The following is a 16,921-nucleotide window of genomic DNA, read 5'->3' as shown; positions in this document are numbered from 1 at the left end:
CGAATTTGTAGCCAGTCAGCCAGAAGTGTGGTTGGCCTGGGGACTCCTGAACTCACAGCTGGCATCCGAGGTGAGGGCTGTCTTGTTGGAGACTATACTCTTAACTTGTGGAGTTGCCACTAATTCCGGATGGTTAGGGTCAGAATTCATTGCAGCATTGCAACACCCATCCTCAATTCCTAAACACATGCCAGAAATAATCCCTTTATGAAGCCAAGCTCTTGCAGCTGACTTGACCTCCCCTACGCCCAACCCACGTCTAGCCCAGACTGTAAACTTCCAGGGTCAAATCTCAACAGGAGACCGTCTCAAGTGAGTCGACAAACACAACTATAGTACAAGATGGGCTTTTTGATAAGTGATATAATTGAGGAACAAAGACCACATTGAGTACACAGAGTCCAGTAACTGACAGAGAGATTCAGAATGGCTTCACAAAGGTGGTCACAGTGTGTGCCTTAAAGATGAAAGTGCCTTTAAAAGAGGGGAGGGCAGGATGGCATAAGAAGAGCATGAGTAAAGGGTCAAGTCATTGTGTCAAGTTTAATCACAATGAAAATTATATCTAACTTATTAATTCCTTACTACGTGCCTGAAACTGTGCTAAACTTATTTTGATATTCCAATGAATCCTGAATCCTTTTAAGGATTAAGGAAGAGTCTATCATTATACCCATTTTACAGGTGAGGATACTGAGAGTTAGGTTAAGAAACTTCATGAAGGCATCAGAGCTAGCAGTCCAGTTTGGCTGGAGAGGAGGAAAGCAAATGGAAGGGGGTAGAGGAAGGCAGATTGTGAAGGGCCCTAGGTGTCTATTAAAACCCAATTTTTTTTTTTCTATAGGCAATGGGGAGCCATTAGAGGTGTTGGTACAAGGGAGTACTATGACCGGAACCATGGTTTCAAAAGATAACTCTGGTAGCAGGAAAAGCATTCAAAAGGAGAATAACTAGAACAAAGGGACCATTTAGGGGACAATGGTCAGATCACTGGCCAACTATGATAAGAGAGCCTGAACAAGGACAAGGACAGAGGAATGAAGATGTGGGGGTGGGGATAAAGGGGAGGGAGGCGTGGAAGGTGACACAGACGCATGGGCTCCAGAGCCTGGGTGGATGGTGGGAAGAGTAGCCAGGAGAGGATGGTATAGACATCCAAAGAGACAGTCAAAAATACATTTGTTTAGCCGATATGTCTTCCTGTACTGACGTGTGCATTTACTGCACTGTTCTTGATGCTTCTGTGCATTGTCTGAACTTGGTGGAGTTCACACTCCTGCTCAGTTAGGTAATGAAGTCACATTTAAAGACCAAATTCAATACTGGCAGGCAACCGTCTAACTCCACCTCCCAGATCTCTGGCCCTCGGCTGAGCACGGCCATCCCCTTTCTCCACGCTCTCTGTGGTTGACCTGCACCTGCCTTTGATGGATAAAGAGCATCAGGGGAGCTAATCAAGGATTTTTGTCTAAATGGCTTTTTAGACTGCTGAGCTGAAGCAGAAGTATAACAGACTACCAGGCTACTTATCGATCCGATGCTATTCAAAAATACACACATCGAACTAGTTTTCTTCCAGCTCTTCCTAGGAGTCGGTGGGAATGAGTCAACAGAGAGTGTGGAAAAGTAAACAGGAGTTGAACACAAAGCTACTCCCTCAAGGACTCCTCTAAGAAAAACACACAGCTGACTCTCAATAAAATTAACACTGGTTTCCAGTGCTGGAATAAACAATCCTTGCCGTTCAAACGTGGTCCTTCTCGCCACTTCCTGTTTTCTGGTTATGTCTGTGCCCCAAATCTAGGTTCAATGAGAGAGGCTGCAGAACTGTTTTATTCATTAGCAGAACGTCAGAATCAATAATAATCTTTTTACTGAGTGCTTGAAATGCTCTGGGTACTTCAGCTCGTAAATGTTACTCTAGATCCCGCTTTTCATGCTTTTAGCAGCCTGGGTCTTCCTAGTATCGCTAAGCATAGGAGAACAGAAACAGAAAGGAAAAGAAAAGAAACTCGACTTCCCACTCCTCTGGCGATGGAGCTTCGAGGGGGCCTTAAGTTCCGGGGGACAAGGGTGTCGTGCGTAGGTATGTCTGCTTCTCTCTCATTCCTGACATTCCCAGGAAACCCCCAGCCTTTGTAAAGCACTCATCTGAAAACGTTTAAAGAAGACTACCGAAATGCAGTCTTACCCAGGCCCTTGACACATAATCAATATCCCTTTAAGCACACACATCTGCGTCTTGCATTAACCTTGCATTTCACCATGATTTAGGAGATATTTGCGGTGCTTCATCTCCAAATCTTTTCTAATCTGACATCATTCCATAATAAATACATCATCATAAAGAGACGGAAACTCACACATCGAAGGCACCTTTCGGAAACATTTTCCAAACTGACAGAACTCAGTACGTGATTTGTAAATAGGGTCTCCTACAATGATTCCAAAAGACACTAAAATTCATTAGACATCATCAATGGTTCGATAAGGTGACTGAGAATCAGATCATTTTGCATACACACTGGAACCTTTTTATTTGGTTCAAATAAAGTGTCTCCTTCCGTCACTTTCAATCAGCCAATTTTAACTTCAAAAAAAACCTGTCATCCTCCCATATCAGGTCTATGTCAAGGAGCAAAGGGTCTAATTTTTTCTACTTAGCATGTAACTAAAAAGTCAGGCAAGGCACATTATAACTGACGCTAACTAAACTCCTACATACCACAACCTCTTTCCATAGAAACTAAGCATTACTTTTAACAATGGGACATTTTCTCCTCTCTCTGAGGGGGAAATATGACAATAACTCTCAATTTATTATAAATAAGGGAAGGGACTAACATTTGGGTACCTAATAGGTGTAGTTTGATGTACTAAGGCTTACAAATATTTCCTCCATTTAATTTCCATAAAGTTCCTGTTGGGTAGAAATTATCATCCCATTTTATAGATTATAATTAAACCCAGAAGAAAATAAATGAACATCAATAAGGAATCTTTTAGAAACCGATCATATTTCGAAACCAAGCCTGGAAGCAGTGAAAGGAAATTCCACCGTGTTCATTATGGATTGACAAAGGCAAGCCTATCCCTTCAGTGGGGAGACTTTACCCCCTTGGGATTCAGCCTTTGTGAAACCTGGCCACCAGACCACCTTCCAGGCTCCTCAAAGCTTTCTTTCAAGTCAACTCCTCTAGATGGCCCAACCTCTGTCTGCCTCCCCAGAAGAAACTAGTCTGGGCTGCATCCTAGACCGGGGGAGAAGGCAGGGACTGCACTCGGAGACGCAGCGTAACCTTCACACTCCCTGAATTGAGCGTTAACTGCCAGGTCCTGAGGATACGGGCGTGAGCAAGACAGATGCCCTCACAGCCACCCCAAGCCACAAGAGGGTACAGACAGGTAAGCACACGGTTCCTTCGTAGGATGGTGAGCGCTCCGATGGCTGAGTCCTGAAGGATGACTGGGTGTGGGGCAGGGTGTGGCTGGCATGGACAGCAGAGGGTGAGAGCAATGGCTGTCAGAATTCATGACCTTACCGAACACGGCGCTGTACTTACCAGCAACTTGTAACGCTCTCTGATATGTGGGGTGTTAAGAATATGGAACTAAACCAGTGTTTCTCAAACTTTTTTGACCACGACTTCCAGTAAAAATATTTTTTACATCATGATCCAGTACACACTTTACACATACGACTGAAAAAAGTGTTGGCCAAAACAATACTCTTTTTCACTGCTCAAATGAACTCTAGCATTTTCTCTCTTCTCTCTTTTTCTTTCAGTTCTGGTTACAACCATCTAAAGGGGGGCAACCCACAGTGTGAAAAACATCGGTATAAACCTTCTAACAGGTGTGACTACCATTTCCTTAACACCCTTCTTCTCCCTGTTACCCTCTTTTTCCTCCCTCACTCCTCAAAAAAGGACCACTGAGGAAATAAGAGCACCAGTGTTTACTAAAGGTCTGCTCCGGGCCAGACACTGGGCGAGAGCCTTGACCCGCGCTGTCTCCTGAATCCTCACAGGGCCCTGTGGGTTCAGCATCCCCACTCCCATTTTACAGATGAAAAAACTGAGGCTCGGTGATCAAGCCGACAGGATGGAGCCAGCATTCAAATCCAGCTCTGTCCTGCTTCAAATCCCCAATTACACCATCACGCCTTTCCTGAAAACTTACGTAATTAAAGCTAACTAAATAGCAAGAATGTCATAAGTCCCCTTGAGACAACTGGAGTCTTTGGAGTGTCACAGAACCAGGTTTGGGAGGCCTAAACAGAGATGAGGGAAAAATTCTCAGATTTAAATATAATTTCCTTCCATGTCCTCTGAGTACCCCTTAGGAAAGGCTCCAAGGACGAGTGGCCAACAGAGAAATGGTACATGAGAGCTCGTGGAGGGCTGGCCTAGAGAATCACCCTCAAGACAGGCTGGCTGAACTGCCCTGACCGTTCTGGGAGACTCATAATGAGCAGCGCCTCGCTCAGCATCTTCCAGGCTGTAGACAGTCAATAAATATTCGCAAGACAGAAGGCTAACACAGGCAGAGCAAAAGTAAACACGATGCCCATCTCCTGCTGTTTTATTTTTAGTCTTCCAAAATCATGTTAGGTGAAACTATTTGGTGAGAGGGAATCTCATTTGGAAGGATAACTAAACAGATTTAGCACAGATATTTGTGTTCTTTTGGCCCCATAATTGAAGATATATTTGACACAGATACAGGGTATATTAAATGCGGGCAGGTCAGGACAAATTTTCAGCCCTCAAAAAATTTCTGCAAAAGTGATGATTTGGGAAAATTATTGGCAAGGTCCTGCTAAAACCAATGCATCGTTAACTGGTCCGTCCTCTGACCTAAAATAACTTGATGTTTGGTGACAGTACATTAAGTGGCCAGTCATTGGCATTGCTATTTCTAAGTGATAATATTTCTCAGAATATTTTAAGAACTGGTATATGTTTCGCAAACACATAATAAATACAATGCTGACTTTTACACACAATAAATTATTTATTTGACAAATGGCCTTGGGGGTCATATTCTTTGTGTGGCTTGCTGGGTAGCGAGACGTTTGTAGTTTAACTTCACATATAAATCCACATACAAGCATGAGCTGTGTTTTTGTCTAATCATCGAGTGTTATTTTTCTCAGCACCTCTTAGCAATAAAAATATTGCCTAGCCCTCTTTCCTTTGCAAGTTCCGTGATGAAAAAAATCCTGAATGTGCTGAAGAATCCACTGCCTGCTTACGAAACATAAAAGCTTATGAAAACATGGCACGTACTCAAGTAGACCAGGTAGTTTTTAAATATTTTAATAGTGTGCACTGCTGCATTAGGAACTAAATGCATATCATGCCCAATCTTACAGCTAGTATGTATCATACTCTGATCATTCTATCAAAAGATCAAAATTTAAATATTATGTAAATCATATTTTATACATGTTCTCCTTTGCATGAAATCAAACGGAAAAATTGTTTCTTCTCGAAACACATGAGAATATAAACAAGCAGCATATTTGAACTGAAGAAATACTCACTACTTCATTCCATTAAAAAAATGCCCTCAGGTATCGATTAAAATAAAAAGCGTTTGTGGTTTTCTTAAAAGAATCCTAAATGTCTATATTCATGCTTTCAAGTTTTTTAAGCATATTCTTAATATTTATTTTAAAGGTTGTTAAGTTAATTACGTATGTTATTTTCACAAGAAATTCTACTTAATTCCTCTTCCTGAAAACCCAAGAGTTTATATAAATCAAGAGAAAAGAGAGCATAAGTTAAAGAACTGATACTGAATTTCCACTAATCCAGAAAAGTTGTCATTTCCATAACAACTAAACGTAAAGTATGAACCCTGATTGGATCCTGGTTTAAAAAAAAAAACAGTCAGGGGCCTGCCTGGTGGTGTAATGGTAAGGTTCACATATTCTGCTTCAGCGGCCGAGTTCACTGGTTTGGATCCCGGGCACAGACCTATGCACTGCTTGTCAAGCCATGATGTGGCAGGCGTCCCACATATAAAACAGAGGAAGATGGGCACTGATGTTAGCTCAGGGCCAATGTTCCTCAAAAAAATAAATGAATAAATAATTTTTTAAAAAAACAGCTAGAAAAGACATTGTTAGGTCAATGGGGGAAATGTGAACATAGACAGGATATTTCACATTACTAGGAAATTTTTGTTAATTTTCTTAGCTGTCATAATGGCTCCATGAATATTCTCAGTGCAAGCATGACATACTTTTTAGGGATGAAATATCTTGATGTATAAAACTAACTTGATGCATGAAACTTGACTGCATGACAAATGACCCAACAATAATAGAAGTAATTGTACATATAGACAAAAATATGACGCAAAGAATGCAAAAAGTTAATAACAGTTGACTCTCACTGGCGGGTAGACAGATGTTCACCATATTATTCTTTCAATCATTTTGTGTGTATGAAATTTTTCACAATAAAAAGTTGCAAGGGGGAAGAACAGTCATTTTCATTTAAACATGTATGTATACCGCTGCCTGAACCAAACTGGTACAGAGAAAATATTGCTTCACATGGAGATTGAATATTTCATTTTCCAGGAGCAGTATGCTTCAGAGAATCAATTTTCCACCGCTGACCCAGACAAATTATGGCAGCCCTTCTGGCCAAGACCACAGGGAACAGCTGATTGACACACACCCCCTGAATTAGGGCAAGGGTGTTGAGATCCCCAGAGGGTAATCTGCGCTGACCAGCGAGTTTACAAGGCAACCTGTGCCCCTGGAAAAATAAGGGTTGAGAACCACAGGGGCCTTCCAGCCTGGAACCTTCACGGCAGACAAATCCTGCGACTTCACCAAGCTCTGTTCTCTGCAAGCAGTATATCAAGGTATGACACGAACTTAAAGATAAATTAAACAAACTTAAACCATCAACTCTGCTCATTCACCCACTAAAGATGGATTTCTGTCTTTGCTTAACAGACTACCAGATTCAATTTTAAGCAAAAAAATCTGAGATGCTACCCCAAGTATTCAAATTAAACCTAGTAACTAAGTACTGCCATTGTATAAGAAATTTTAGAGAGAAAAATCTGTAAGCACTCGATGGAGAGATACCTAAAGTATTAAAAATAAGACTCAGACCCATGAAACAACACAGCGGGATGTTTCCTACCTACAAAGAGAGGCTTTTTGTTTTGGGGGTCCAAATCTCAACGGTTCTGGGCACGGGTTCACTACTAAGTCAGAGTGTAAACCAGCCATCCATGACTCGCTGCAGAATCTGATATTCTTTTTTAATTGGACCAAACTGAAACTAAGCAGTAAGCATTGAATTGCGCACTGAATTGCAAGTGGCCTAATGCAATGAAAGACTCCACTTCAGGCGCACCTGTTGTTTTCTGTCCTTTTATTTTTATCATTTCTTTTTCTCCCTCATTCAATTCTGTATCTATCTACGTGTGTATGCGTATATGTGTGCGTACATATGTGTATATATATGTGTATATATAATACAAAATTATATATTTATATATTGACATATGCGATACTATATTATATCATAATATATACATATTTGTTGTTTTCCCCCGTTCTTTCTCTCCTGTCTTTCCCCTTCCGTTCCCAACTCCTCCAGCCCTACCAGGGCACCCAAAGGTACTGTTATCCCCGGGTTAAACTCCCGGCCGTGGAGCTATAAGGCATCCTGATGTGGCTCATAAAGCCTGATCGAACCAGGCCCCAGGCTGGAACAGTTACAGGAAGAACGGTTCACTTTCCTTCAACCAAAGAACAATTACCCCGTTTATGGGGTATGAGGGCCCTTTCCCTTCTAGTTCCGGCCACCTGCCTTTGATCCTTCACCAGTCATTCAGACCTCTCTTTAAGAGAAGCAGGAGACCATGACACCAAAATCTCATTCTTGCTTCATGTTGTCCCAAGAAGAGACATGCCACCGAAGGGTTGAAAACCTCAATGAGTTTGGGGAATATCTGTGGACTTCACTTACTCAACAAAGTCCTGAATGCTGTTCAATGCCCCCATTTCCGGATTCCTTCAAAAGTTTCTGGTCTATCTATAAGCACTAAGCTAGGACTGGAAGGAAACACAAAAAAATTTGGAAAAAAAAAATGTTCTTCCCCAAAGAGATGTGAGCACATTACACTTGTTTACCAAAATTTACTGTCTATGAAAACACACTCCCATGAGTGAAGCATTAATTAACCATGGGCCCGCTATCTCCAGGACGCCTGAATGAACCTGCTTCAAAAACTCTGCAGAGGATGGATCTCTGGTAATACTCCAGCCAAAAGGTCCTCTGCCGCATCCAGGCCAGACAGGCCCCACAGGGGAATTGGGAAGAAGGCTCAGGAATCAGGGCCCACAGATGAAAACAGTCTGGGTGGGAGGATGCTCACAGAGAAACACACGCCCTGGGCAGCCAGGTAACCATTTGGAAGCACTGGCCGATGTTTAACTACTTGCAGCCTCTAGGAGTGATGTGAGACCTTTCCTGAAGCTCATCCTCTCAACGCCTCAATTTCTTCATCTGTCAAATGGAGGTAATAACAGTACGCCCCCTCAGTCGTAGGATCTATAATGATTAAATGAGTTAGTACACATAAAGTGCTTAGAACAGGGCCTGGCACATGGTGAGCACTGCATAAATGCTGGCTAATTGCTATTATTATAGGCTTGAAGCATGCCGACAGAGGAGCCTGCCAAAGACAGCTTACCTTCTTTAATCCCCACCAACAGACTGACTACTAACCAGCTGGAAATACCCACGTCTCAATTCTTTGGTTTCCTGTTTAAGCTCCAGGATCTCTGGAGTGGTCTCAGCTAAGACCAAGCAAGCAAGACTCCTTTCCCTAGCAACTAGATTCAGACATAAAATTGCAGTACGGCAACATCATATGATTAAGATGGAAACTGACACAGGATTAAAATGGAAATCTATCTGACATGCACTTCAGGGCCCACACGTTTTCAGTGTGTAAGTTCCACAGCGTCTGACACACGTCCCTAACTCTGAAATCCTGTGAACCTCAAAAACCAACCTTCTGGTTGAAGACACACAAAATTACCCTACACGTTAGAAAGACATAAATGCAACGACCTTCAACAAAGTACGTGGCCCAAGAGTATGTGGCATAAACAAGTAACTGGCCACTGCCACACCCGGGTGCCACAATGAGTCAGTTCTTCAGAACGGGCAGATCCACTCTCATGCTCTGAGGCCGTGCCACACCTGGCACACCATGTTGACAATACTTACGCATTACAATAGGGCTTCTTTTCATAGCCTTTGTAGTTCTTCATGTTGAGAGCCATCTTGCAGACTTCACAATGGAAACATCCTTTATGCCAATACTGCAGAAAACAAATATTTAAAATTTGAGTACAATGTCAGTTGTACTAAGATGGGTCCAGAAAGGAGACATTTTTAGTGCATCACAGTATTTGAAAATCCTACAACAAAATGATTGTAGGTAACCATGGATGTGTTTGTTAACTGTCAGTTAAGTAAACAAAGCAGGCAGCTATGAAAATTGAGTTTTAAATGACTACCCACTACAACCTAGAGACTCAGATGGAAGAAGTGTCAAGGCTCTGTCCATATCGCACTTCCAGGAGCAGCCAGAATGGAATTCTGAGCTTGGTTAATGGAGAAACGGAGCCTGTGAAGTGGCTTCAAAAGGAAAACGAATTCAGTTCAAAGTGCCTAAACATTGTGTTTGCAGGATCTTGATAAATGTGTCCACCGGAAGTCAGGCAACCCGAGGTCGCAGGAGGCCGACTATGTAAGTACCCTGCCCCCCCCCCCACCCCTGTCCAGGTTCCACTAAATTGCGGGAAAGGTGGACTCTGTCCGGGATGGCTGTTAGGATGACGATGTGTTCTCAGGAGGCATTTGTATCACCACACGCAAATTTCACAGGGACTGCCTCCAGCTAGTCTCAATTGTCAGTCACTCAGGACAGCGCCGGGTCTCTCTCCCAAGCTGTTCAACTCCGTCCACGCCCGGGAAGGGCAGGGAGCAGGGATGCAGGGGCCGGGACAGAGCCACTTCCTCTGGACTTCCCCCGACCGAGTGGATTCGCCCCCCGGGGCCCCGCTCGCCGCGCTGCGCCCGGCTCTCGGCTCTCGGGCGAGGATTATTCCTAGCAATGCGGCAGCGGCCGCCCCATGACATGTTAATTACTATTTGCCTCTCCACCTTGCCGCCGTCATGGGAGGCGCTGGGGCGGGGGTGAGGTGGGGATGCGCGGAGATCCCTGGGGTGGGGGGTGCGATGCAGTGAGGGGCAGGAGTGAAGGTGGTAGGGGGGCGCGACTCGCCGAATTTCCCCTGGGGGCCCAGCCAGGGCTCTCGGGCCCCGGGCCCCTCTCCGCCGTGCGCCCTCCGCAGCAGCTCTGCCGATGCCGGCGCAGCCCCGCACCCTCTCCGTCCGCACCCCGACAAAAGCCTTTCCCAGTTCCAACATCCCCGTCGCCGAGCGTCCTGACACTCCTGCGGGCGTTTTCCTTCGCGTGCCTTCGCCCGGTGCCAAGACGCACACAATCCCACTCATCTCTTTCCATCCCAGATGCCAAAACTTCTCGAAGCAGGTGCAGCCCGCCGCCCGGCAGGTCCGGGCTGGCCCGGCGCCCCCTCGCTCACCTTATCCAGACAGTTGACTTTCTCCGTGGGATACACGACTTTTCCGCAGCGGGCGCACTGGGGGTTCATTGTCGCGGCTCCCGGGGGCGACGGCTGTGCGGCGGCGGCGACGGCTGGGGGCTCCGAGGAGCCGCTGTGACATCCCCCGGCGAGCCCTGCACCGCCTCCGGGCAGGCGGGAGGGCTGCGGGCGGCCGGGCGCCGGGGTCGGGAGTCGGCGCCGGGCCGCAGGCGAGCCGGCGGCGGGGGCGCAGGCAGGGCGGCGGGGGCGCGGGCGGGGGCGCGGCGGGGCGCGGGCGGGGGCGCGGCGGGGCCTGGCGCCCGGGGGCGGCCGCGCTCTCGGGCTCGGCTCCGGCTCGGGCTCCGCGCCGCTCGCTCTGCGTCGCTCGCACTCCAGGTACCGGTGACTCACGCAGGCATTCGCTCCCGCCCCTCCCGCTCCCTCGCTCCCCCGCCTCGCCGCCGCTGCCGCCGCCGCGCAGGCCAAACCCACCGGCGCGCCCGGACCAGAGTGGCAGGGAACGAGCACGTCGGGCACCCGGGGAGGGAGGGCGAGGCGGGGGAAGGGGGAGGGCAGAGGCCCGGAAAGCTCCGCAGACAGCCGCCGGCTGCGACTGGCAGGCCCGGGAGCGAGCCTGGTGCTGCAGCCGCAGCCGGGGGCGGCCAGGTGGGCGGCGGAGGGGGAGGAAATTGATGGGGGGGGGCAGAGAAGGGGGGGACGGGGAGGGTTCAAACCCGCGCACTCCCTGCCCTTTCTCCTCCCTCTCCTGCTCCAGCCGGGTGCACCACCTCCCGCCCCCGCTGATGCTCCCAGTACCCAAAGGGTGCGGAGAGCGCGGGGCGGGGGTGCGCACGCCCTCCTCCTTCAGCCCAGGACCGCGGGCAGCGGCGCATCCACGCCCCACGCAGAGCCCAGTACCGGGGCGGAGGTTGTCCCGGCCGCGCTCAATGACGCGCTGGGGTCCAGGAGCTGGAGACCCGAGGGGCACCCGGAGACTCACATCCCCGCGGCGCCGGGCCCACTCCCACGGGCCTCCTCTAGGAAAAAGCGTCCCCCGCGTGCCTGCGTGAAGTCCTTGGACCCTGGGTGCGGAAGAGACTCGTTCTCACTGGCTCCCAACCCCTAGACTTTTTGTATCTATTCCTGCAGAACGACTGGTCATTTTAGGCCCCAATCAAGCCTTTGTGGATTAATCAGTGGTCATGGTTCATTTTGCTGTGTGTGTACACTGCAATATATGGCATTTGCAAACGCCACAAGATCTACGAAAAGTTCTTCACCTGCCTTAAGGGAAGCAATTAAAAAGTCATGATCCTAGCCAGAAAGGCCAGAAAATCAAGCTGAAGGCTGACGGTAGGATAGAACCAAACGGAATAGGGATCGGTTTTCAGTTTTAATAAGATCTCAGGTTACTGGACTCGCTTTGTAAAAGGCAGCAAAATGGAGCCACGCTGCGTGAGTTCAAAGCTCAGCCCTGCCGTTTGCTAGTCATGTGACTTTGTACAACTACTTAGCTTCTCTCTGCCTCAATTTTGTAGTCTACAAAATGGGGATAACACAGCACTACAAACCACTCCTGCCCTCCTAGTGTGAGGGTTAAGTGAGTCAGCAGGTCTGCCTGGCTCCGGGGAGCCCTACCTACCTAAGTGTCAGCTAGGATTACCATACGTTGGTTCTAACAAATAAACAAACACATCCCGTTGCTAACACACAGATACAGACCCCGTAATGCCACAAAGCAAGTACTATGACAGATATTTCTTTTTAAAAAAATCATAGCTGCCGCCTTTCGTGAAAAAAGAAAACTGTTGATTTCTGAGCCTCTTAGGCAAGCTACTCTGATGAAATATCATTCCTAATGATGCTGTGCTGTTCGACTTTTCAAAAGAGATGATTTCTTAAAAGGGATTCACCAGCCCAACAGGTTTTGAACCACTCATTGCCCTGCTCACAGGTCCACCTCAAAAGTGAATAAAACAGTAATTTGCTGTCAGAGAGAGTCAGTTGTCATCTAAAAACACCCCAGAGCTGATTTGAAATGCCTGAAACGGTGGATGAATTTGGAGGATTTATTGCTAAGTGAAATAAGCCGGAGAGAGGAAGACAAATACTGCATGGAATGACTTATATGTGGAATCTTAAAAAAAAATAAAAAGTTGAGCTTATGAAAACAGAGAGGTAAAAAGGGGTTGCTGGGGGCTGGGGGTGGGGGAAATGGGAAGAGGTGGGTAAAACAGGACAAACTTTCAGCTATAAGATTAAAGAAGCTCTGAGGTTGTAATGTATAACATGGTGACCGTAGTTGACAACACTGTATTGTATAATTGAAATTTGCTAAGAGAGTAGAACTTAAATGTTCTCACCAAAAAAAAAAAAGGTAAATATGACAGACGTTAACCTGAGGGGGTGAAATCCTTTCACAATCTGTATGTGTACCAAACCATCATGTTGCACACACTTTAAATATCTTACAATTTTATTTGTCAATTAGACCTTAAGAAAGGTGGGGGTTGGGAGGAGACCTACATTGGATATTTATTTTTTTTAAAAAATGAGAAAAGAATATTTATATGATCACCTGAAAGGTGATAACTTTTAGTATTTGGATTTTCATAACTGTAGTTCATAAAATATATTTAATAATCCTCTTCTCTTTTTTTAATTTTGAGGAAGAATGATGGTGATATGTGACATTTATAGCTGATTTATCAGATCTCCGAACTATGAATTGTATGATTTCTTAGTCAACCAGCACCAATCATGTGGTAGGTATTAATTAGATGTTTGTTGGAGAAAAAAAAGGATGAATAAAACGAATGTATTAAAATTGGAATTAACTAAGATGTCTTATTCTCTCAAAAATCAACAAGGAACACGCAGAGTTATATTTTCCTCTCGTCTCTGTTTCTCTTACTATTTTCATTTTCTGCATTAAGCCAGTTTCTAAGTTGTTTAGTGCCATTTTACTGATGTAAGAAGAATTTTAATACCATCTGTGTTAAAAGGACTTCTTTATTTCAAAATTCAAAGTACTATCAACAGAGAATTGGCAGAAACCCGTCATCTGCTCCGGCCTTCCTCCTTCAGGCAGATGAATGATTTAATTATCCACCAGGGAGACCTTTTGCCCCTTTCATGTCTTTTTCACTTGACTGGTCAAGAAATTGCTCCTTATGGTAACTATACCCCAATGTCTCTGCTTTAATTAAATCCTTTCTGCTGGCTTGGACATCCACAGATATAAGGAAAACCTGAGCATGACCCTCATGAAAACATTTATATACTTATAAAATTAAATTTTTTCTTTAGCTAAAATTTTCAAATCTGTTTACTTTTTTCTCTGGAGCCTTTTTGTATAGAATCTATTAAAGACCTTATCACTTTTATTATTTAAGCTACCTAAATTGAACTCCAAATGAAGTGCTCTCAAGAGCAATTAATATCGCAAAAGGCCAAATAGTGGCTTGGCCAAACATGGGACGAAGATTGTGGTAGATTGTGTTATTAGTTCAAGATTTTTTGTTCTCTTCCACCGTGGCAACACTTCCTCTAGGCAGTGTATTTCCCCACTGCAGTGACTCTCAGCATGATAGTGTGACTTCCTTTGGCCATTGGAATGCCAGTGGACATGGCATATGTCATATGGGAGCAGAAGCTTTAAGGCACTTGCATAGTATGCTTCTGTTCTCCCACCCGCTTGAGCTCGGGCACACAGCCATGAGAAGAGTGTGTCCCAGGGAGTAGCTGCTGCTTTGACTTTTGTCCAAGAACGAGAAGACCTGTCTAGCCAGTAGAGGCCAACTGAATTCAATAAGCCCTGCCACACCCAGCAGAGCCACAGCCAGCCCACAACCTTCACATAATGGGAGTGAGAAATAATTGCTGTAAGCCACTGAAATATGGGGGGTTTGTTTGTTACAGCAGCAAAAGCTGACTAATACACAAATGATGAAAACTGACAAGAAAGGCTTTCTACTTCAACAAGGAACTAATAGATTTATATACAAGATTCAGGATGTGGGGTTTCTTTTATTTTTCTTAAAGGCATACATTAAAAGTGTAGCGGCCAAAAAAAGCGTAACTCTTATTATTAATTAAGTAGCCATACTTTCATTTTACAAAGCTTTGTCATGTGCCTTCTATTTGTCAGACAGTGTGTAAAATTGTGTACATTTTTGCCAGTTGGCTCAAATTCACCATGAAGGCCAGTTTCCCAGCCAACAACTTTTGGAGGGAAAACCAAAAGATAATGGTAATTTTAGCTCACAGTTTCATTTAATAGCTGCATATGAACCTTAGCCTAATGAAGCATTTCTCCAAAGATTTTATGCACTTTAGAGGAATTCTCATTTACCATTATAGTACCACTAGAAGTCAATGAGAAATGTAAAATAAAAACATTAAGGGAAGTTCAAGATTCAGAAGCTGTTATAGAGACAACTACTTTCATTCATCCTTCAATATACAATTGTTGGTAGGCAAGATGGTAGGTACAAGGGGATGCAATGGGAAATAAGGCATGATCTCTGCTTATGATAAAATCTAATGGGACAGATAAGTAAGCAACAAATTACAATACAATGTGGTAAATGCTCTAAAATAAAGCTCTGCCCTGGACACTGTGGAAGAACAGAGGAAAACTTCTAATTCAGCTAGAAAGTCAGAAAAGGCTACTTTGAAGAAGCAGTCACTACACCTCTCACCAGGAGTAGGAACTAGCTGGGGCCCCTCCCTCAGGAATACAAGGCCCCCTAAAATGAGGAGTTTAGGGTGATTACCCTATTTTTCCCTGGTTTAGGGATTATTATGCTCATACATACATACTGAAAATTTATTTACATCACTTGAATGTTCCCTCCCAACGTAGCATAGCAACAAACTTCAAATAATGATGAATTTTTTTTCTTTTTTTTCACAGTTTTATTGAGATATAATTGACATACAGCACTGTATCAGTGTAAGGTGTACAGCATAATGACTTGACTTACATATATTGTGAAATGATTTCTTGACAGAAATATTTCTTTATAGAGGACACATCTCACCAAAATAAACCCCAGCAAATTTCCAATTCACCAATATATTTGTAAATATCAACTCCTAATTGTAAATTTGACCCAAAACCTTTCAGGATTTGGAAAGAGGGAAAAGAAAGGCAGAAGGAGCAGCAGCACCTTGTTTTGGTCCTTACAGGACTGAGCACCCCCCCCCCCACCAAGATGAAGGACAAGACAGAACATCGGTGGTAGGCAGAACAGTGGCCCCCCAAAGATGATGTCCACATCCTAATAACCCAGAACCTGTGAATCTATCACCTTACGTGGCAAAAGGGATTTTGCAGATGTGATTGAGATAAGGCTCTTAAGATGGAGAGATTATCCTAGATTACCCCAGTGGGCCAACGTAATCACAAAAACCTTTATAAGAGGGAGGCAGGAGGGTCAGAATCAGAAAAGGTGTGACCACGGAAGCAGAGGTCAGACAGAGATTTGAACATGCTACACTGCTGGCCTAGAAGATGGGGGAAGGGACCACAAGGCAAAGAATGTAGGCAGCCTCGAGAAGCTGGAAAAGGCAAGGAAGAAGATTCTTTCCTAGAACCTCCAGAAGGAACACAGCCCTGCCAATATCTTGATTTTAGGACTTCTGACCTTCTGAACTGTAAGGTGATAAATTTGTGTCGTTTTTAGCCAAGAAGTGTGTGTTGTTACAGCAGAAATAGGAAACTAATCCCCTTCAATGGGTGAATTCTGTTCTCTTTAGGACCACAGTGAGTTCCAGGACGTCTAAAAGAAGCAGTTGGAAGTCAAGATGGCTATGATTCTTCATCATTGTTGTCTCCAAGGAAAGATCCTAAAGCAAAGTGGTGAAAAAGCACCAAATGCCTTCATCCTCTTTCCCCCAGTCCTAATAAAAGGAATTATTTTACTTGAGGTCTTCGGATAAATGCCTCACTGCTCCATTTAGCTTTTCACATGTAGCTACAAATGTTATAGGTAGTTCACAAAGTCAACATATTTCTCTCTGAACCTTCCTCTCCTCCTCTGAGAGTAACTCGATGAGTAATAGACCCCTCATCCCAGCCAGAACCCTAAAAATCAACCCAGACTCCTTCCTCTCTCCCTAACAAACCTTGTCCAGTTACCCAATCCCGTTGACTTTATCTCCAAAAGAGCTCACGAATCTGTCTCCATACCCACTGCCGCTGCCCTAGGCTTGGCGATTCATCATGTCTTCCTCAGATTGTTCCATAACAACCCT

At 44.8% G+C, this 16,921-nt stretch overlaps 1 protein-coding gene and 1 long non-coding RNA gene across 4 annotated transcripts in view; one reads left to right on the top strand and one right to left on the bottom strand.

Moving 5' to 3' along the window:
• Positions 1-11,154, bottom strand: part of NEBL (nebulette) — a 332,430-nt gene extending 321,276 nt beyond the window's left edge. The window contains exons 1-2 of one of the 2 annotated variants that reach the window (XM_070601408.1): positions 10,661-11,154; positions 9,276-9,370 (exon numbers count right to left, since the gene is read on the bottom strand). In XM_070601408.1, the coding sequence (XP_070457509.1) occupies positions 9,276-9,370; positions 10,661-10,729 (164 nt within the window). In that variant the 5' untranslated portion in view covers positions 10,730-11,154. The remainder of the gene's footprint in view (positions 1-9,275; positions 9,371-10,660) is intronic. The other variant, XM_008522132.2, reaches the window with a different exon arrangement.
• Positions 11,155-11,231: 77 nt separating this feature from the next.
• LOC139080510 (uncharacterized) lies at positions 11,232-16,593 on the top strand. Of its 2 annotated transcripts, none has more exons than XR_011535071.1 (3): positions 11,232-11,326; positions 13,334-13,425; positions 16,424-16,593. It is a non-coding gene; the product is annotated as an uncharacterized lncRNA (long non-coding RNA). The 2 variants fall into 2 exon arrangements; XR_011535072.1 differs by lacking the exon at positions 11,232-11,326 and adding an exon at positions 12,702-12,838.
• The last annotated feature ends 328 nt before the right edge of the window (positions 16,594-16,921 follow it).

The sequence above is a fragment of the Equus przewalskii genome, chromosome 30 (assembly GCF_037783145.1).
Source record: "Equus przewalskii isolate Varuska chromosome 30, EquPr2, whole genome shotgun sequence".
NCBI lineage: Eukaryota > Metazoa > Chordata > Mammalia > Perissodactyla > Equidae > Equus > Equus przewalskii.
The sequence above is the reverse complement of the archived record's forward strand: the minus strand, read 5'-3'. Positions and strand labels throughout refer to the sequence as shown.